Source organism: Natrix helvetica, assembly GCF_964273705.1.
Source record: "Natrix helvetica genome assembly, chromosome: 1".
In the NCBI taxonomy this organism is placed as follows: Eukaryota; Metazoa; Chordata; class Lepidosauria; order Squamata; family Natricidae; genus Natrix; species Natrix helvetica.
The window spans coordinates 175111534-175133770 of record NC_138548.1 but is presented as its reverse complement, the minus strand read 5'-3'; the positions used below and the strand labels follow the sequence as shown (position 1 = coordinate 175133770).

The following is a 22237-nucleotide window of genomic DNA, read 5'->3' as shown; positions in this document are numbered from 1 at the left end:
ATCATAAGATACAACACTTAGTGATAGTCATAAGATACTAAATAAGCAATCAACATAAATCATACTAGGATGCTAAATAAAGCAATATAAATCGTAAGATTTTACACTTACAGCCATTATAGCATCCCCATGGTCACATAATCAAAATTCAGTTGCTTGGCAATTGGCTCATATTTATGACGGTTGCTGTGTCCCAGGGACACATGATTCACTTTTGCAACCTTCTGACAAGCAAAGTCAATAAGCAAACCAGCTTGCTTAACAGCAGTTTGACTAACAACTACAGTGATTCTCTTAATCGTGGCAAGAGAAGTAGTAAAATGGGGGGAAACTCACTTAGCAACAGAAATTTTGGGCTCAATTGTGGTCATAAGTCAAGGACTCCCTGTACCAATGAGTTATTGCAAAGGTTAAAAAAATAAGATGATGAGAGAGAGGCATACAATAGCCATACAAATATATCTTTATATCTGAGCAATGCAGAAAGAGGAGAACATTTTTGAAAACACCAAGGAAGGTGAAACAAGCATACCAATTAAGCTGAAAGCAAAAGTAAAAGAACTAAACATCCTTCTTTAGGGCAATAGCTGGACTAGTAAGAGCCTATAAGGGGGGGGGAACCTCGTGGCTTCGTTCTACCAGCCAAGCAGCCTTTCAAAAATTGATCTGATTGTTGGAATTTCAAGAAGGGCCTTGAAGCAGGTATAATGAGCCTCTTCAAATGGATAGCAAGCACGACTCTCTAGTGAATACTATGCTGATTATCTCTTGTAGTACTGCATTTGTGGTGATGATGTCATTGACCCCAACTGGTATAACACCCAATATGTTTTCTGCTAGGAAAACTGCAGGCTTTCCACCTTTGGAGACAAGTCATCGTAAATATACATATAATATCGATGAAGAAGGATTGATCTATAGGACGAACTGAAGTCTTGAAGGAAACCACAGATGGACAAGAGCCCGGAGACAATGAAACTCCCCAAAAGGGTCCGAACCAAACAAGAGGTCAGAGCAACTGGAACCGAGTTCCGGGAAGAACAGGAGAGGGACTTGTGAAGAAAAACAGCCAGTTGCTTTGGGCAGAAGGTGTAAATTGGCAAAGAGGAGATTTATTTTGGAGGGTGGGGGATAGAAAATTGCTAGAATTAAAAATAGACAACATTCTTGCAATATCTTTAAAGTGGTACCAAAGAGAAATTTTGTTAGGCTCTATTCTACTCTCACTGAATCCAGTTCAAAAACTTTGTAACTAAAGCAATGTTTTAAACACTGACAGCCCCCCCCCCCCCCGCAATCCTTAACCCTAAAAGGAGCCATTGTATTATTTTGAACATTGATCTAAACCAGTGGTTCCCAAAGTGGGCGATACCGCCCCCTGGCGGGGTGGGACAACTTAGGGGGTGCTAAGAGGCAAGGGGGGCGGCAGGGGTTGCTAAGAGGCAAGGGAGGTGGCAGAGGAGTGCTGAAGCTGTTATGCTGTACTGTACTTCAGACTCGCCTAGCTTAGCGCGCAGGCGCGGAAGGGAATGTGATGGGACTGAAAGCGAGAGTCCCTCCCCGTGCGGCTTGTGTGGAGGTGGCAGCTGAGTCTCGCCTCACCAGGAACTGGCAATGCCGTGCCTTTGGGAAGGCTTGGGTCTTGCACCCGTCTTCAATGGGTGGAAGGGCTAGGTTCTTCTTTGTTGCGCGGGACTGGCAGTTAAAACTGCTCCCCCAGCTGCGGGGGGCGGCGGCTGCCATGAACCCCTAAACATAGCAATGGAGTTGTCTTCCCTGTTTCTCACCGGCTTTGCCACCTTCCTTCTCCGCGGCCCGCTGTTATTTACTTGAAAGAGGCGGTGGTGAGGCCCTTACTCAAGAGGCCTTCCCTTGACCCGATGGAGCTAGCTAATTATCGTCCAGTCTCCAACCTTCCCTTCCTAGCAAAGGTTGTAGAGAATGTGGTGGCACAGCAGTTCCCGCGACACCTTGACGAATCCGAATATCTAGACCCATGCCAGTCTGGCTTCCGACCCGGGCACAGCATGGAGACGGCCTTGGTCGCGTTGGTTGATGATCTCTGGAGGGCCAGAGATAGGGGTTGTTCCTCTATCCTGGTCCTATTAGATCTGTCAGCGGCTTTTGATACCATCGACCATGGTATCCTATTGCGCCGGCTGGAGGGGATGGGAGTTGGAGGCACCGTTTTGCGATGGTTCAGCTCCTACCTCTCCGACCGGACGCAATGTGTGTTGGCAGGGGGGCAGAGGTCGACCCTGAAGCCACTCACCTGTGAGGTGCCACAGGGGTCGGTCCTCTCGCCCCTTCTGTTCAACGCATATGTGAAGCCACTGGGGGAGATCATCCGTGGTTTTGGGGTTGAATATCATCTGTACGCTGATGATACTCAGCTGTACATTTCCACCCCAAACCACCCCAACGAGGCTGTCGAAATGATGTCCCGGTGTTTGGAAGCCGTCGGGGTCTGGATGGGGGACAACAGACTCAAGCTCAACCCCTCCAAGACTGAGTGGCTGTGGTTACCGGCACCTCGGTTCAACCAGTTGACACCATCACTGGCCATAGGGGCCGAGCAATTGCCCCCTGTGGAATGGGCACGCAATTTGGGCGTCCTCCTAGATGCCCGGCTGTTGATGGACGACCATGTGGCAGCCGTGGCAAGGGGGGCGTTCCACCAGGTTCGCCTGGTGCGCCAATTGCGCCCCCTACTGGACCGGGATGCCCTACGCACGGTCACTCATGCGCTGGTGACGTCTCGTCTGGACTACTGCAATGCCCTCTACATGGGGCTTCCCCTGGGATGTGCCCGAAGACTACAGCTAGTTCAGAATGCAGCCGCACGGGCCATCATGGGGAGTACCAGGTACTCCCACATTACACCCCTCCTGCGCGAGCTGCACTGGCTGCCTGTGGTTTTTCGGGTGCGTTTCAAGGTGTTGATCACCATCTTTAAAGCGCTCCATGGCACAGGACCTAGCTACCTGCGGGATCGCATCCTACCGCACACATCCCTGCGACCAATTCGCTCTCACAGGGAGGGACTCCTCCGGGTGCCGTCCACCTAGCAATGCCAACGGGCGGCGCCTAGGAGTAGAGCCTTCTCTGTGATGGGCCCAACCCTCTGGAATGACCTCCCCCCCGACATCAGAACTACCACCGACTTCCACTCCTTCCGACAAAAACTAAAGACTCACCTGTTTCGATTAGCCGGCCTGGCCCACTCATAGCTTTATCTTACCTCCTGGCAGATATTTAATTGGGGAATTTCATGGGTAATTATTTTAAATTCAATTTTTTGGGGTATTTTTAGGGGTTGTTTTTAAATACTGCTTTTAATACTTTACTTGAAGGTACAGTTTTATATAGCCTCCTCCATTTATGTATTTATGTATTTATTTATATGCATCCTATTTGTGTTTTAGCCTGACTGTACACCGCCCCGAGTCCCTTTTGGGAGAGGGGGCGGTCTAGAAATACGAAATAAAGTAAAAAATAAAAGTAATGAATGGGCAGGTGGGTGAACAACTTCACAAGAGCCGAAGGTCCTGTCCCACCCAACATGAGTGCACGGAGACCCTCGGCCGGTCTATCATGCTGTGTGGAAACTGAGCTGCTGCCTCCGTAAAAAATTGCAGGGGAAGCTGAAATTTTGGAATGTGATTCTAAGAGGAAGAGTGTCTACTCTGCTTGAACTACTTTCTTATGTAAATAAGGATTGAACAGCGTACAAAAGAGGTTGTGGATTGTAATCCTTTCATGCTGGGGCAGAGCGTGATTTTGCAACTACTTCATAGATGAATGTTTTTTTTCTATAGTATTAGTATTGTTAATAGGATTCTTTTTAAAATCATCTAGATTAATAAACAATCTTAATCTTGCCCACTGCTGGAAATACTCCAGAAAATGTGTTTTAAATTAGTAATAATTTTTATAGCATTAGCTGGCTGGCTGATCTGCTGAAAGAGGGAGGCATGTTTTGTTCAGAATAGTTTGTGGAATTGAGACAAGTGGTTCTCAAGCATTGACACACCTAATAAAAGTAGCTTACAGGGCAGTTTAACATCATGTCCTGACTACATCCTTGTACTTCTCCCCCAAAATGAATTCTCAATGCCCTGATCTCATTCCCAGTAATGAGTGAAATATCTTTAATCATTAGTTGTACTAGCTATAAAGTGGCATTTTTCCTCCTTTCCTATTGACTTTGCTTGTCTGAAGGTCACAAAAGTGATCAACATGACCCCGGGACACTGCAACCATCATAAATACGAGTAAGTTGCCAAGTGTCTGAATTTTCATCACATGGGCATGGGAATGGTGCAACAGTTATAAGTGTGAAAAACAGTCATAACTCAATTCTTTCAGTGCCATTGTAACTTCATACTGTCACTAAACTAATAGTTGTAAGATAAGGACCACCTGTATTTCACAAATTGCTAGGGAAGATACAAACTCTCCTATCTCTTTGTTCTCTGAAAAGCCTTTTTCCTCCAGCTGCAGACTACAGGTAGTCCTCAGATTATGACTATAATTGAGCCCAAAATTTATTTTGTTAAGTGAATTTTGCCCTATTTTATTATCTTTCTTGCCACTTGTTAAATGAATCACTGCATTTGTTACTAACGTTGTTAAGTGAATCTGGCTTCTCCATTGACTTTGCCTTGTCAGAAGGTTGCAAAAGATGATCATATGACCTCGGGACACTGCAACCATCATAAATACAATATGCGTCAGTTGCCAAGCATCCAAATTTTGATCTTACGATCATGGGGATGTTACACTGTCAAAAATGGTCATAAGTCACTTTTTCAATAACTTTTCAATGATGAAGATTTTGATCATTTGCTGCTTCATACAGAAATTCGTTGGCTATCAAAAGGCAACTGTGTGAGACGCTTTTACAATCTTTTTGACACTGTTGTGGAGTTTTTTGAAGACAAGAATGCCTTGCTCAGTGGTGAAATCAAAGAGATCAGGCATGACATTGCTTATTTATCAGAACTATTTGCAAAGTTCAATAAAGTGAATTTGCAGTTGCAAGGAAATTAGGTCAATTCTTATTAAGGCTAAATCTGTCATCTCTACGTTTATTTCAAAGTTAACTCTATTCAAGCGCAATATAGGCCGTTGCGAGCTATACCAATTTCCAAGCTTGTCTGAGCTAGAAGAAAAAGGTGGGATACAAGATGATGATCTTCAAGTTTTTTGTGACCATTTGGACATGCTGCATAAAGATATGTCTGAGCGATATCAGGATCTTCTTTTGATGGAAATTCCAGATTGGGTGATAAATCCATTTTCAGATACTGAGGAAGATGGGGTAATGGAGGAACAACTCATAGAACTGTAAAATGACATTGGGCTGAAGCCAAAGTTTAAGAAACCGTACCAAGAGTTTTGGTTACAGAAAGAAATTTCTGATCGCTATCCTGCACTATGGACAGTGGTTAAGAAGTTCCTTGTTGCATTTCCAACATCATATTTGGTGGAATGTGGCTTCAGTGTGGTCATCCAACTTTTCTCCAAGCAAAAAAATTGACTCCAGATTACTGAACGTGGTGATTTAAGACTCCTGCTAAGTGACTTAAAACCAGACATCAGGAAACTGGTATCACTTCATTAAGCCCATCCATCACATTAAGAATTTACTGAACAGTGAAGTAGTTATTAAATTTTACTGAGTTTACTAAGTTACTAGTACTAAGGTTCTTGATAAATGGCTATCAGACTTTGAAAACCTGGTATCACTGAATCATGTTCAACAATTTTGTTGAATTAACATTAACTAAAAAGGTTTTTAAATTGATTTTGAATAAATGTGCAATTAATTGTTACAGTTTTGAATTTTACTGCTATTATCTTCCTTCCGTCGTGCAAACAGCCCAGTCATATGACCCCCCCAGCCACGCCCCCAAGCCACACCCACAGAAGCGGTAGAAAAAAAATTTGACTTCCACCACTGGGTGGGGGGCACTGAGGATCAGTTTGAAGCACCAAGGGGGCAGTGGACTGAAAAAGTTTGGGAACCACTGATCTAAACTAACCACACCAAAAAAAAATAGGTTTCCAATTTGGCTCCAAAGTACTTTGGGGTCAACTTAATTCATAAAGGCCACTGCAATTTTCCCTAATAATTAAATGAAAGATGATTTTAGACAAAGAAAAGTAAACATAGCTTTAATATCAAATGATTATAGTCATCATTCTAAAATGTGGACTACATGGAACTCCTGCTCTCAACTATTTTCTTCAAACTTTTAGGTCACAATTTTTAAGCCCTTGACTTCATCTATAAATTTTTATGTCCAAAATATCAAACGCCTCAAGCAGACGTTTTTCTGAATGCTATGTCTGTTCGTCTTTCTGTTTCAAATTGCTCCAGTCCAACAGAAATGGTCACCATACACAACAAATGATTAACTGCACTAAATTATAAATATGGTTTCTTCGTTTTGGACAGTGTATGTGTGCATCACAATTTAAGACCTGCCCACTTTGTTCAATAAAATGTGACCAAATATTTGAGGGTGTTATGTGTGAATGCAGGTAATTATAATTCCTGATGAACTTCATCCTTCAAGAAATGTGTAAAGCTAGAGAAGTGCAGCAATGAATAAACACGGCTGATTGACAACCATTGCAACTATTAGCTGTAGCATCACATCTGCTCTCTTGGCTGCCTTGGGATCAGACACAAATACCTGGGCTTTTCCCTCAGAAATAAAATTGAGGCAGGCCTAGCTGTGAGTAAAAACTATTTATCAGGCTTTTGCTGCACAATACCTTCTTCGTGAGATGCTAACTAAAATAAACAAAGGTAATTTTTAAAAACCCAAGAGAGAGAGAGCCTCTATGAACCTACCATTCCTTTCTCCTTATGGGTGCTTAAGATCTGGCCTGTGAAAACATGCACACATGCCATGCTTCCTTCCAACTTGGCTGTTCTAACAGCGATTTCTTAGAGCAGATGTTCTCAGTACCACAGGCGCTTTTCTTCCCCCTTGGCTAACCCTGCTCCCACTACATACACACCAGACTGCAGGGCTTCTGGATTGTTGCTTTTTTTTAAAAAAAATCTTCAGGGAGCAAAAGAAATCCCACACTCTCCCTTTGCAGCCTCGCTTGACAGTGGCGTGGGCAGGCTCGTACCTTCTTTCTTTCCTTTCTCTCCCACCCTATCTAAGGCTGACATTAATGCTGAACTTCTCTCCTGCTCCCCCACCCCATTTCCCTGTAGGTCTCTTATTCCCACTGAGCTTTTCAGGCGGTGAACTTTGCATCAGATTCCCCCCACCCTCCACTGCAGCTAGCTGTTTTCACAATGCCTTTGTATCTCTAGTCCACAGGAGGGCAAGCATGCCGAAGTCCCCACTCCCTCAAAGCATGCTTACACTTACACACACCCACACACCCACACACCCCTTTCCACTTTTTCCCAGCTGCCAACACTAAATTTGGAAAGGAAACTTCTACCCACACAGCAGCTACACAAACAAATAAAGTGGATCACAGTAACCCTGCCTTCATTGCATGGCCAGTAACTCCCTCTGCTTTCTCCTAATGTCTCCTCACCAACAGCCTGCACACAGGTGAGGACGCTGTGGGAAGCATTTCCTATTCATGTGTGGCGAGAACAGGGGACACTTCCAAAAGACAAGCAAGCCCCTCACCCCCACCCTTGAGAAAATAGCTGGTTGGAGGAAAAGGGACAGCTTTTGTGTGGAATGCAAGCGCTGACAGTGACGCCCACTCGTTGAGTCCAACTCTCCTTCCTTGCATTCCTTCACCCACCCCCTCTGCTCCCAGGGATTGTTTGACTAGATTCCCACCCCCTCTTCTCTCCCTGCCTGCCTTCCTCCTACGGCCCACCTCTTTACCCACCCTGCCACCGACCAACAAAAAGGGAGGCGTCGCAAGCAGGAAGTAGGAGCGCCTTTCAGGAGTAATTGGATGTAATTGGTGAGCTCCCACTGCATTTATTGAGCCTTTGCCATGTTTATGGCTGAAGCGAAGCATTGGGAGGTTTGCCTACACAGTTCTGTTAAGACACCTCACTCTTGAACTGTGTGTGTGTATGTTTGTGTGTGTGTGTGTGTGTGTGTGTGTGTAGGTTACTTTAGTAAAAAAAATAATTGTATATTGTGCCTCAGGCATTCGTTTCCAACAGGTATTAAAATGCCCTGGCAAGATCAAAATGGCAATGTTTTACACCCACCAATGTAGAAATGCAGAAAGCAGAATCAGAAGTGGCGAGAACCTAGATTTCAAGTTTCACACTCTTTACCTAAAGAAAATATTTCCTGAAGGCAGAGAAAAATAGTTCAGCACATATCAAGCAGCTATTTACACTTCCCAGAACATAAATGTTTAAAAAGACACCTGCCACAGAATGGTGCATTTCCCCCTTGAACAGGCTGAAATGCCCAAGTTACAGTTCTCAGTGAGAAATATGTCCTTTTTCTTTTCTAGGTTCTCCTTAAAAACAGAAAATAAGCCATGTGGATTTAACCACCGTTGCTCTATCAGAAGGAGGAAAAGAAAAGCTAAGGTGAACTTAGACGTTAAACATCTTCATGTTCGATAGCTATGCTTAAGAATATGGAATAAATATAAAATTAAGTTTTGCCCAAAAACACTTTGTAGCTTTCAGTGCACGAAGCCTTTGATGAATATAAATGGATAATTTACCATGATGTACTATCATTTTCTCAGCAGGATTGTAAAATGAAATCAGGAAGATCGGATAACAGAAGAATGCCGATGGTTTTCTAATGTACAATTCAGAAAGGTTTAATATGGGTAACAAAATGTTATGGTTTTAAACAAATAAGACTGAGTTCGAAATAAAATTAATGTATAAATGATATTCATGTTGTTGCTAAATTGTATACTTTTTTAAAAACTATGGGACAGAAGAAGTAGTGAAACGAATGTACAATAAAATCTTTGGCTATAATGTACAAATGGATCAATGGGAAAATGTGGTTTGGTATTTCTCACCATAAAATCTGTCTAGAATATATAAAAAAAATTCAAATCTTTGCTGGAAATGCAAACAATATGAAGCGACTTTTAACCATGTTTGATGTATATGCAAAAAGCTTTAAAAATTGGATATAAATACATACATTAATCCAAACTATTTTGAAGGTTAAAGTACAACTGAAACCAGATATTTTTGTCTTGGGACCATTGTAGAAAAATGTTGGGGAACTTTGTTTTTATATATGATAATCGTAGTGAGTGATGCATGCTCAAATGAAGAAAGGTTCAACAATACCCCCAATGGAGAAATAATAAGTGAAGATGACAGAACTTGCAGAGATGGCTAAATTAATCTATATTTATGTCTGGCTAGAAAACCCTTGAAGACTTTTTCCATGAAACAGAAAAAATGCACTCATGATTTGTGATTTTTGATGATTGGGGGAAAATGAATAGAAAACCTGAGCTTCTTCCTATTTCTTTATCTTGTTCTGTATTTTCTTTTCTCTTTCTTCCTTCGTTTATTTCTGTGCTTCTTCTTTATTAAAAAGTAGAAGAAATGGGATTTGTGCATCAGAATCCCACTTAAAAGCCCCTTTTTGGGTAAGATAAATGCATGGTGCTGTCAGTGCAGTAAAGTAGAAATAGATTTACTATTAAAAATGACAACGCTCAAGAAGTCCTTTGCAGTGGACGGGTGGAAAGTCCTTCCCAAAGAGATCCACCTGAATTTCTTTCATGAAAAGAATATATCCCAAACAGACCAGGCAGGTAAAAGGCATATTTCTTTAGCTTAGTCTAGAGAGTGTAGTCACAAAGGCACACAAGGAGTGCCCTAACTTGTTTACTGCAAAGATCAGCTCAGAATTAATGAGAAATAATAAAGTTTCATTAATTGCATGAAAATTGAGGGACTAATTCCTGATCTGAATGACATTACCATATATCCAAACATTTGTTACCAAAGCCACCCAATATATAATGCAATCCAATATAGTACACATGCCCTTTCTTGTATGAATCAGATTGTAATATTCCTTGAGATTTAATTAGCTAAATATGCATGCCTTCTGCAGCATCATTGCAAGAGCTGCGAAACCAGGGATACAGATCCCTAATTAGGAAATAATAATGAACTACTTTTCTCTTTTTTTAAAAAAAGACAAGACAGAAACACTGGTCAGGGACAGAGAGAGAAATTTATGGGAGTCTCCATGTCTTCTTCTCCAAACACATCCCCATATCACTTGGAGGCCACCCAGAATCACCTTGCAGGGGAGATGGGCAACATAAAAAATTAATAAAAAGATCATAGATTTTGCACCCAAGGTAGGATTCATATTTTACTGCAGCGTGATAAACCTAAGGCCCTACCGCTGGATTGAATTGTCAATTCAAATGTTGTGTCATCTCAAGAGTAACCAGATTGTGAATATGAACCCTAGTCCACTCCCAAGACTAAATGACAAAGAAAGGCTAACTAAATTTCCTGGGATACCAGACAATTGCTGATAGTAAGAGAGAAAGATTCAGAGTAGTCTCAGACCCTCAAACGCCTCCTCAAAGAGGAGTTTATATGAGGTAAGGGAAGAAAGCATGTCTGATCATCTTAGGAGGCTCAGTGAAAGATGCCAATGAAAGATGCCAAATTCTAGTTGGACCTGCAGTTGTATTTTCAAGCCTACCTTGAGCTGTAGAGTAACAGGAATGACATGAAACTCTGGATAGTTGGGTTCCTTTTAATTTCTCAGTGGCTTTGAACCCCTGGAAGCTGGGACCAACTTTTTTTTATCAATTGGCCTTTTACATTTACCTTCAAAATTGTTCCCCTTTCTGTCAGTTTCACTCAGAAGACTGGATCCAGGACATCAACTCCTCAGGAGGCTAAAACTACCGTATTTTTCAGACTAGAAGATGCACCAAGATTTCAAAGAGGTAAGTAAGAAAAAAAGTTCTTGTCCTCCCCGGCCCCCAAGAGCACTCTGCAGGCTTCAGCAGGGCTGGGGGGAGGCAAAAATGCCTCTATTTTTGCAAAAATTGGGGCATTTTTGCTTCCTCCAGCCCTGCTAAAGTCTGCAGAGTGCTCCTGGAAGCTGGGGGAAGGCAAAAACCCCTCCATTTTTGCAAAAAACAGCCTGTTCTTCACAAAAATGGGATGCGGGGGCAGGGATTTGGGAGGCCAAAAATGGCTGTATTTGGTGTATAAGACGCACCAACATTTCCACACTCTTTTAGGGTGGGGAGGGAAGGTGCGTCTTATACTCCGAAAAATATGGTACTTGTTAAATCTTATTATGTTGCACCTCCTCATTACACTCAATATTATCTGTCTGTTGTGGACTGAAGATGTGTTTCACCTGCCACTCCCCATTGCTTTGGTTATCGCCATCAAAGTCATTTTCCTTACTTTCTGCACTTCACCAGAATTATGTCATTTAATTCATATTTCAGAAAAGAAATGTCATGGTCCAGTATTCAGGCTCTGAAGAAGCTTCACCAGCTGAACCTGTAGATAATCAGCTTCAGGAGACACAAACTAGGACTCACCTGAGGCTGCTCAAACAGAGGCAGTATCAGAGTAACTGGAGTACTCAGTGATAAGAGTGGAGAGCAGAACAAAGATATTCAATGAGGCTTCTTGCCAAGCAAGGAATAACTAACCTAATGAAAGTTAGCTGGTTGCAGACTGATTTAAGAGGCAACCTAAACCCACATTTCTCTGTTCCAAACAGCAGTACGATCTCCTGTCCTGGCATCTCATTCCTGTGAATTCTGTTTACAACCTCTGAAACTCTCAGACTGTGTGACAATCTTGATTTGGTTCTTTGAAATTCAGACACGATTTTGACTTCATGTCTGCCTGTTCTTGTTGAAAGCAAAGCTACCCAGGGAAGCTTTCTTTCCCAAAGCCTGTTTTGATTTATACATTTCTTTCCCTTTCTGTCACTTACATACTCAGTCTTGAGTAAATTGGTATTCTCACCTTGCAACTGGTGTGTGTGGGTGTGGATGTGCGTGCATGCCTGCGTGGTTTGCAACAGGACAGGGAAGGTTCAACCTGGCACTGATGCACAGTGGCTAAATTCTTAATATAAACACGGGCTTTGTGCACACTGCTGCAACTTTTCTCCAACAGTTATGTAGGCTCAACTTTAATGAGAAGGAGGCAACTGAAAAGAGCAATGATATTCCTGGTATCTTCCCTTCCCACCCATATTGTGGTACAATTTTTCCACTGACATTTGAACAGACCTGAAATCAAAATCCCTGGGAGACCTGACAAACTAATTCGTTTCATACTTCATCTAATGTCCTGCTTTAAATTGAAGTGAATGCCACAGTCATAATGGAAATCCATTTTCCTCAATAGGCATTTTTTAAACTGAAAACCAGCATACTTTTTTTTTGCAAATTATAGTCATATCCACTGCAAATGGCTGTAAAGATGAGCCAGCTGCCAGGCATCCAAAATGCATTTAACTGCGGTGTGTATGTGTATTGGTATGTATGTTGCAACTATCATATTGCAAAAAAGGATTGTAAGGAGCTCTGGAGAAGTCTCTTGTAACTTTGAACAGTTGTTAAGCAACTAGTTGTAAGTTGAAAACTACCAGTATTTATCCTATGTTTGTGTGGCAATTCTCCCTGGCCTGAGAATTAAGTGATTCCTGCCTTATCAGTTTCAATCCTTATATTAATAAATTTAGTGATAAGGAAGTAATTCATTTAAAGCATATTAAACCCTGCAAAATTCAAATACTAGAGGGGAGGGGAGGCGGGATGTATCTGAATTAACACATGTGGCCAGCTGCCAAGCATCAGAAGCCTGAAAAATTGAATCATGTCTGTTGGGATCTATTTCAGGCTTGTATAAATAATTATAAGCTGTTAAAAACATGAGTCAAAATGCATCCAGCAAAACTAAAATCAAATATATGTGAGGCGATATACTGATGTTACTGGCAACATTTGTTATTTGTGACTGTAAAAAATACAAAAAAAGGGGGCACTGGAAATATATTTGGAAAGCAACATGGTACACAGCACTATTGAATACTTTACTTAGATAGATAGATGTTATATTTAGGACTTTCTGTTCAGTGCAATATTAGAGTAAATCCTTAAAGTGAGTACATAAATGAAAAAAAAAACCTTTCAAAGTGAGAACAATTGGTGGAACAGCTTGCCTCTGGAAGTTATGGGTGCTCCATTACTGGAGTTTTCAATTAGAGACTGGGCAATAGGATCTCCTGCCATAGGCAATGGGTTGGACTAGAACAGGGGTGTCCAAACTTGGCAACTTTAAGACTTGTGGACTCTGCTGGCTGGGGAATTCTGGGAGTTGAAGTCCACAAGTCTTAAAGTTGCCAAGTTTGGACACCCCTGGACTAGAATATCTCCAAGGTCCCTTCCAACCCTGATGTTCTATGTTCTCTACCAGGAGTGTCATACTCGTGTCATCACATGACGTATTGCAACTCCCCCCTTTTGCTAAAATGGGGATGAGCATGGCCAACACGCGACACATCTGGCCCGTGGGCTGCAAATTTGACACACTTGTTCTATACTGTTGAAAACTCACCTTTGATAGAAATAAGTAAGTTTCAACTATGTATTTTTCTTCATCCCAACTCCTTTTAGCCCATTTTTTCTAAAAAGTCCACTCAGAACAAAGCAATCAAATTAACTTATGCCTTCCTAAAAAGCAGAAACAAAACAAAAATGCTGAACCTGCTTCCTATTATTTTTAATTATAATATATTAATTCCCAGAAGATGTTCTGTATATCCCTTTTCATACTACAAGCAAAACAAAGGACTTTCAAGCTCAATTCATAATAGAAGTTCCACTACTCAAAGTGTAGGAGGGTCAAAAGAATATCATTTAATGTGATTATCGAGTGTGCACAAATTGGTTTGAATTTAATTCATAAAAATCTACATAAATTTGATTAATAAATAATAGTAGCCTACTGATAGAAATGGTTGTTTGTGTTAAGAAAAACTTAGCAAGATCAGCAGTTTGTGATACTTTAGCTGTGGGCTATTTTATGTTTCCTTGTTTGTCATAATTGATACATATATGACACACATCAAAAAAAGGAACAGAGTTCAAAAAACAGAGCCACTGTCTTGATATGTTTGAGACATCCCACCTTTTACCTTACCATACATTTGGTCCATATCACCTGATATATGAGACAGGCACAAGTCTAACACTTTGAACTTTTGCTGAAAATAAAATAATCTCTGTATTTGTGCACTCCAGTCTCTAAAATTTAACATCAACAAGTGTTATTTAAAAGTAAATCTTAAAGGAGAAATACTGACTAAAGCTCCTTTGGCTTGCTATATCTAGTAAATGCCCCAAAGAGAAAAAAGTACAGTATTTTTCAGAGTGTAAGACGCTCCGGACTATAAGACGCGCTTACCTTTTATGGGGAGAAAAACAAGGGGGAAAAAATCTGCCTCTGCCTCCCAACATCCATCCGGTATTCATCTGGCCCGTTTGCCACCGCCACGGCCCATTTGCCGCCACCCATTTGCCGCGGCCACCTGTTTGCCACTGTCGCGGCCTGTTCGTTGCCACCCATTTGCAGCCGCCACAGCCCGTTTGGTGCAGCCCATTTGCCGCCACTGCAGCCTGTTTGCTGCCGCCCATTTGCTGCCACCCATTCTCCACCATGGCCCATTCTAGAACAGCTAATCAGTGTCGCACCAACCCCAACCCCCAACATTCACTGTATAAGACACATCGAATTTTTCACCCACTTTTAGGGGGGAGGGAGTGCATCTTATACTTCGAAAAATATGGCATTTCTTCAGGGACTCAGGAAATACTTTCTCCAAGGGGGTGTAAAATATTTCCTAAAATGCAGAAGATCTTAATGACAAAATACAGCTGTTTGAATTATCTGAACAAACAAGGTTGTTTTATTTCCACTGAAAAATAAACAAATTTAATTCCATTTATGCCATATGATTATTGAGCAATACTTCAACTCAGTTCATCATTCAACACAGCTTCCTCAATCTCTCACCCTCTAGGAATTGCAGCCCCAAGACGTTGGGACTTCCTACATGAGAAAAAGCCAATTTAGCAGTAGCAATAGCACTTAGACTTCACAGCCCCCTCTAAGTGGTTTACAGAGTCAACGTATTGCCCCCAACAATCTGGGTCCTTATTTTACCCATCACAGAAGGATGGAAGGCTGAGTCAACCTTGAACCTGGTGACATTCGAACTGCCAAATTGCTAGCAGTCGGCAATTAGCAGAATTAGTCTGCAATAGCTTAACAGTCCTTTTCATGCTACATACTGGTAAGTCAGAAATGCCAACTTAATTGCCATTAATTAAAGCTTAATTGCAAACTGTGGCTGGATGACTTTGAATCAATCATTCTCTCTCAATGCAACCCACTTTACAAGGTTGTTGTGTGGAAAATAGGAGGTAGGAGCATTATATATGCCAGCAATGGCGAACCTTTTTTGGCTCGCGTGCCACAAGTGGGGGGAGCGCAGGGGGGTCGTGTGCGGGCGTGCCGCACCCATAAAGCAACGCGTGACCCCCCCAGTGCGCATGCGTGCACAACGCGCGACCCTCCATTTTTACATGCTTTTTTCGTGCTCCCCAGGCTCCAGAGGCTTTATAGGAGCCAGGGGAGGGCGAAAAGAGCCTCCCCCGCCCCCCTCGGAGGCCCTCTGGAGCCTTCAGGGACCGTCCGGAGGCTTCCCTGAAGCCTTTGGAACGCTTAAAACCACCCTCCAAGCAAACCAGAAGTGACTTCCGGGTTGCTCGGAGGGTCGTTTTAAGCGTTCCAAAGGCTTCCGGGACCGTCTGGAGGCTTCCCTGACGCCTTCGGAGAGCTTAAAACCGCCTCCGGACGGTCCCTGAAGCCTTCGGAACGCTTAAAACCACCCTCCAAGCAACCCGGAAGTCATTTCCGGTTTGCTCGGAGGGTCGTTTTAAGCGCTCTGAAGGCGTCAGGGAAGCCTCCGGAAGGTCCCTGAAGCCTTCGGAACGCTTAAAACGACCCTCCGAGCAACCCGGAAGTCACTTCCGGTTTGCTCGGAGGATGGTTTTAAGCGCTCCGAAGGCATCAGGGAAGCCTCCGGACAATCCCTGAAGCCTTTGGAATGTTTAAAACAACCCTCCGAGCAACTCGGAAGTCACTTCCGGTTTGCTCGGAGGGTGGTTTTAAGCGTTCCAAAGGCTTCAGGGAAGCCTCCGGACGGTCCCTGAAGCCTCCGGGGGGGGTGGGGGAGGCTCTTTTCGCCCTCCCTAGCCTCCTATAAAGCCTCTGGAGCCTGGGGAAGGCGAAAAATAGCTTTTAAAAAGGTGAACTCAGCTGACAGAGCAGCGCCTTGCGTGCCCTGACAAATGGCTCCGCGTGCCACTTCTGGCACGCGTGCCATATGTTCGCCATCACTGATATATGCCATCTTGAGTTGTCCAAAATAAAAGGGTGGATATGAAATCAATACATTGATATTTCTTTCAGGTCATCCCTCAAATAATGCGTATAATTCATTTTGTCAAGGAAAAAAACCTACTATTTTCCTAGCTGGCTTTCAGGCCTGATGCGGGACTAAATTTACAATCTCCTGGTTTCTAGGCCAGCACTTTAACAACAACACCAAACTGATATTCAAATATCATAAAAACAATCAAGAGCCATTTTAAACTACCACAACTTTTTTTATATTATCAAGAAGTGACTTGAATTGATTTTCATTTTAAATATCTTAACACTTTTTAAGGCAAATATAGTTTTACAAGTTTATTTTTATAAATAAGACTAAAAAGTAATGCCATTGTACTCCATTTTCTTTCTCCAATGAACTCCACAAACTTCTTACTATTATTTGTGATGATAATCACCATCTATAGAACCCAGCCTTGGGAATGACCATTGGATTACCTTGAAGGATAGTTTTCTGGGCGCTGCAAAGGAGAGTCCAAGCATGGGTTAAATACAGCCAATCTGCCCAGGACTGAATTGAAACTTTAAGCCACCCCTCTGGTGCTGACCATCTTCAGTTTTTTTCAATGAAGGAATGGAACTGTTGCGGGCTGATAAGTCCAATAATAAGTCCAACAATATATCCAAACGAACTTGTAAGTATATCCTCTTGGTCAGTTCAGAAAGTCTGCACAGAACAGCAGAGAAAGACCCCAGGGTGGGGTTGGACTCTCCTTCGCAGTGCCCAGAAAATGACCCTTCAGGTAAGCCAATGGTCATTTTCCTGGGCGATGCTCTGGAGAGCCCAAGCATGGGACATACCCAAACTAAATGTCAATAGGGTGGGAAACTGTCGAGGTCTCTCTGTTGGTATGAATGCCCTGAAGGACACGTCTCCCCAAAGCCCCTTCTGCTGAAGCAAATTTGTCGAATTTGTAGTTCCAAACAAAAGGAGACAAGGAAGTCCATGTGGCCGCTCTGCAAATCTCCTCTATCGGAGCTCTGAATTGCCCAGGCCGCGGTCGTGGCGGCGCTCCATGTGGAATGTGCGGTAATATATGGCATGGCACCGGCCTAGACTCGAGCAGGTGGGCGAGGGTGATGCATGCTCGCAACCAGCATCTGATGGTAAATGACGAAACTTTGCGGCCTTGGGATGGAGGTTGAAAGGAAACAAAAAGCGATTCGGAACATCAGAACGCAGCTGTGCGTTTGATGTACTTGCGGATCGTTCTACGAACATCTAGCAAATGTCACCTTTTCTGCTTAGGATGTTCAGGATGCAGACAAAAGTCCAGAAAAATGATCTCCTGGGCCCGGTGGAACCAGGAATTGACTTTAGAAAAAAAGGTCAGGTCCAGTCGGAGGATCACCCTGTCAGGTTGTATTAGACACAAGTCCTCTCAAACCGACAGGGCTACCATTTCCGAAATATGTCGAGCAGAAGTGATGGCGATCAAAAAGGCAGTTTTCAACGTCAAATGCTTAAAGCTGGCAGACCGTTGCAGCTCAAATGGTGGGCCAATCAGAGCCCGTAGCACTACGTTAGGTCCCATGACGGGTACCTGTGGACAACCGGGGGCCTCAGTTTGGTTGCACCTCCCAGTAAACTATGGATAGTGGGATGACGACCAAGGGAGGAATGTTCATCTGGAGCAAGAATAGTGGATGATGCAGGCACCTGATGCCTGAGTGTGTTAGGCGCCAGTCCCTGGTCCAGTCCATCCTGTAAATAGTTCAATATTTGTGGAACCGTAGCCGAAGTTGAGTCACACCGTGAGATGTACACCAGGTATTGAAAGACCTCCAGGTAGTGTTGTATATCCTGGTTGTGAAGGGTCGTCTGGATGCCTGAATGGTGTGGATGACCTTGGTGGAGAGACTGTGCCTACTCAGGCGGTCTCTCTCAAGTGCCAGATGACTAGTTTTAGCCACTGGGGCTCTGGATGTTGCATTGCCCCCTGGCTGAGAGAGACCTCGTGCTGGGGAATCCGCCATGGTGGATTGACAGAGAGACTCACTAGGTCGGCGAACCAGGTTCTTCTGGGCCAGAACAGGGTGATGAGCAGGACCTCCACTCCCTCTGACAGGATCTTCCTGATCACCCTGGGAAGGAGAGGCAACAGTGGGAACGCATATAGCAGTCCTGATGGCCACGGGCACTGAAGAACATTGATCCCTTTGGCTTGTGGGGTGCGGAACCTGGCATATAACCTGGGAATATGCGTGTTCTCCGGGGTGGCAAATAGGTCAACTAGCAGTCAGTCGAACCTCAGAGAAAGTTGGTGGAACCGGTCTGGATGTAGACGCCACTCCGAGTGGTCAACCGTGGAACTGCTCAGCCAATCCGCCTGGAAGTTGACTCCAGAGATGTCTCCACCTGTATTGAGAGCAGGTGTTTCTCCGCCCACCTTCCCAGGGAGTCGGCCTCCGCCATCAATGATTTGGATTGCGTGCCCCCATGGTGGTTTATGTGCGCCTTTGTCGCCACATTGTCTGTAAGCACCATCATGTGATGCCCCTGGATGTCATCATGGAAGTGAAGGAGAACAAGCCTCACCGCTCTCAACTCCAGCCAATTGATGCTGTGTGTTCACTCGGGAGTGGACCACCTGCCTAAAAGAACCTTAGGTACTTGCAGTGGTCTTGCGAATAGGGACGTGGAGATAGGCCTACTTGAGATCTATGGATGTTAGCAGATCCCTTGGCCTGATGCAGCCCAGGATTGACTGAAGGGACTGCATCTTGAACCTCCTGTAAGCTGTGTGGTGGTTTAACTTTTTTAAATCTAGGATTCCTCTCCACCCCCCGGAATTCTTTGGAACCAGGAATAAGATAGAATAAAAGCTTCCCTCAGAAAGGACGTTTGGAAAAGTTCTGCTGGCTACTCCTGTCACAAAATGGTGGATGGTCCTGGAACCTATCCAGGTTCTGTGGGTAGGGGTGATGGAAGGACACGGAGCTGGTGGAAGGTTCCGTATTCCGAAGGGACTGTCTCCTGTAGAAATTGCAACACTTGCAATCAGATTTCTTAGCGACTGAGGGCATGAACTTCCTTTTGTCCTTATTCTCAATAAGGACGGGGTCCAGGGCCTCCCCAAAGAGCTTGTCCCCCTTAAAGGGGGCAGACGCAAGCTTCCACTTGGACCGCATGTCCATATTCCAGTGTCTGAGCCACAAGAGGCACTGGGTGGTGACATTGGAAGCTGTCTGTCACTGCAATGTCACTCTGTCATTGCAATGATGTCATTAACATCCTGTCTCAATTTGGTATCCCCGGCTGGAATCTTGGTGAGTAATTGTCTCAGCCAGAGAAGGGAGGCTCTAGAAAGGAAGGATGCAGAGATGGACGTTTTAATCGCCCAAGCTGCTGCCTGATGATTCTTATGACAGGTGTTCTCTGCTCTCTTGTCCTCCGCTTTGAGTCCCTCTAGGAGATCAGGTGGGAGCACCTGAAGAGAAAGTGAGCGCAGACACTGGCGGGTCCAATGGAGGCAATTTCAGTAAGTCCTTCAGACTTGCATCTACCGTGTACAACTTCTTATCATTAGCACTAGGAGTGGCAAGGGTACCCAGCTGCGCCCATTGCTTCTGCACAACATTAAGGAATAATTTTGGGACAGGCACAATTTCTTGCGCTGGCACCGGCTCCTCGAAGAGACCTTCCGAAAGTCTGCAGGGTGAGGAGCTGCCTCACCTAGGGGGGTAGAACCAATTGGGTCAAGGCCTTAGCCTTGAAATGGACATGCTTAAAAACTCCGTAAAGGTGGGTTTTTCGGACACAGTCCCCTCATCCCCCGAGAATTCAGGCTTTGATCTGGGGAGAATGTCCTCCTACCAGTCCGAATCCTTGCTGGCTAGAGAGGAGTGGGGAGACTGAGATCGATCAGCCAACGGCGCCTCCTGAGGGGGATCCTAGGTCTGAAGCGGACGGGACTGGCACGGGCGTTTGTTCCTCTGCAGCATGCCTGCCTCTATGGCCTGGGAAATGGCCCTGGTTATGACATCTTGCATCGCCGCTAAGAGATCCGGGCCCCAGTCCTCTACAGGGCAAGCACTAGAGGGGGGTTGGATGACCGGCTGCTGGGGTGCTAGGGGGCCCACAGGAGCTGACTCTTCCTCAAGATACAAAGGACATGCAAAGAGATCAGCCTGGTCTGCCATTGAGGGTCCTGGGCCTCTGGAAAGGGATCCCTAGGTGAGACCGGCTTGGAGGCCTGGGCCTGTTGTTGGGCCTTGGAAAATTACTTCTCTAAGGCCTTCTGCTGGCGGAGGGCATCCTTATCTGGGCCTTAGCCCTGTTTAGAACCCTGTCTGGAGTAGGGTTTGCTTCCCCTGATGGCCTCCCGGGCTGCCTTGCCAGCTTGTCTGGAATATACTCTGGTGGAAGGCCCTGGCTGCTCTGAACCCTCAGGGACCTGGTCTGCCATGGTTGGAGTACCGGGACTTAACTGCTAAGGCAGGGAAACCCCACTCACCACCTTCACAGAAAGAGTTAGTTGCCAAAGCGTCAGAGGAGAGACACTGAAGGCAATGGGAAGCAAGGCCAGCCAACTGTAGTTAAAGATGAAGCCTTCCAGTGCAGGTTCCAACTGTTCCCAGCACCACACAGGTCAGCAGAAGTTGGAGAATGACCCAGGGCAGCCACGACCTCCTTTGCTGCCACCTCAGTTGCGCTCAAGAAGAGGAAAAGGAGCCAAGCCGCCGGCAAACCAGACAAAAAGGCTCTACAAAGTGACCTGCTGAGCTAGGCGACCAGGCAGCTGCGGCTAAAAGCGCGGGAAACCGAAAGCAGGAAATAAAATGGCGGCTGAAACTTTAGACCAGTGTTTCTCAAACTTGGCGACTTTAAGTCCTGTGGACTTCAACTCCCAGAATCCCCCAGCCAGCATAGCTGGCTGGGGAATTCTGGGAGTTGAAGTCCACAGGACTTAAAGTCGCCAAGTTTGAGAAACACTGCTTTAGACCTCTTCAAAATGGCTGCCACACCAGTCCAGCAACCCAAAATGGCCACTGGAACTTTTGGGAGCTCTGAAGCACTGCACTGATCGCCAGCTCCTTTAAACGAGCATGGTCGAAGGCAGTGGAGACCTCAGTGGGAAGCCTGATCGTAGCGGGGCTGCAATTGCGCTGGCATCGGCACTCCGACCCACACGCCTCCCTCAACAGCTGCCTGCAGCCTCAAGGTGCCCGGGCGAGTCCAGGACACGGGGGAGGCTGAGAAAGGTGATTCGTCCAATTAAAGAAACAGAGAAATTTTGCTCACCCAGCCTGATCACAACGAAGGCAAGAAAAAATCTTCTTATGGTAAAATGTAGAGTCCAATCTATCTGCAAGGATTGAAGAGAAATTTATGGGCTGACTGAATTGAAAAAAACTGAAGATGGTCAACACCAGAGGCGTGGCTTAAAGTTTCAATTCAGTCCTGGGCAGATTGATTGGCTGTATTTAACCCATGCTTGGATTTTTATTTACTTCAGAATATTTTGGGGAATATTTTAGTGAAACAGGTATCTTGGTAAAGTGACCTGTTTGACTGTTATGTATTTGTTTGCTTCCTCTTACAAAAGTCAATTTTAGTAGCCACAGCTAGACAGAATGAGTTAAAAGTACAATACCTCTATCTTAATTCTCTTTGGTGACAGTTCATCCCTTTCTCCACATTTAGACCTAGAAGATGAAAATATATATATATTTTAATAGGAATGTGTACATATGTTCAGAAAAACGATTGCAAAACACCTGCCTTGGAAATTATGCTGCTCTGAATTTATCTTAATTTAATTT

The 22237-nt window shown here is 44.4% G+C and overlaps 1 protein-coding gene across 2 annotated transcripts in view; it reads right to left on the bottom strand.

Moving 5' to 3' along the window:
* Positions 1 to 22237, bottom strand: part of NAB1 (NGFI-A binding protein 1) — an 82307-nt gene that overhangs the window by 18734 nt on the left and 41336 nt on the right. For both annotated transcript variants that reach the window (XM_081939053.1, XM_081939052.1), the window contains exon 4: positions 22069 to 22120. In XM_081939053.1, coding sequence (XP_081795179.1) covers positions 22069 to 22120 — 52 coding nt within the window. The remainder of the gene's footprint in view (positions 1 to 22068; positions 22121 to 22237) is intronic.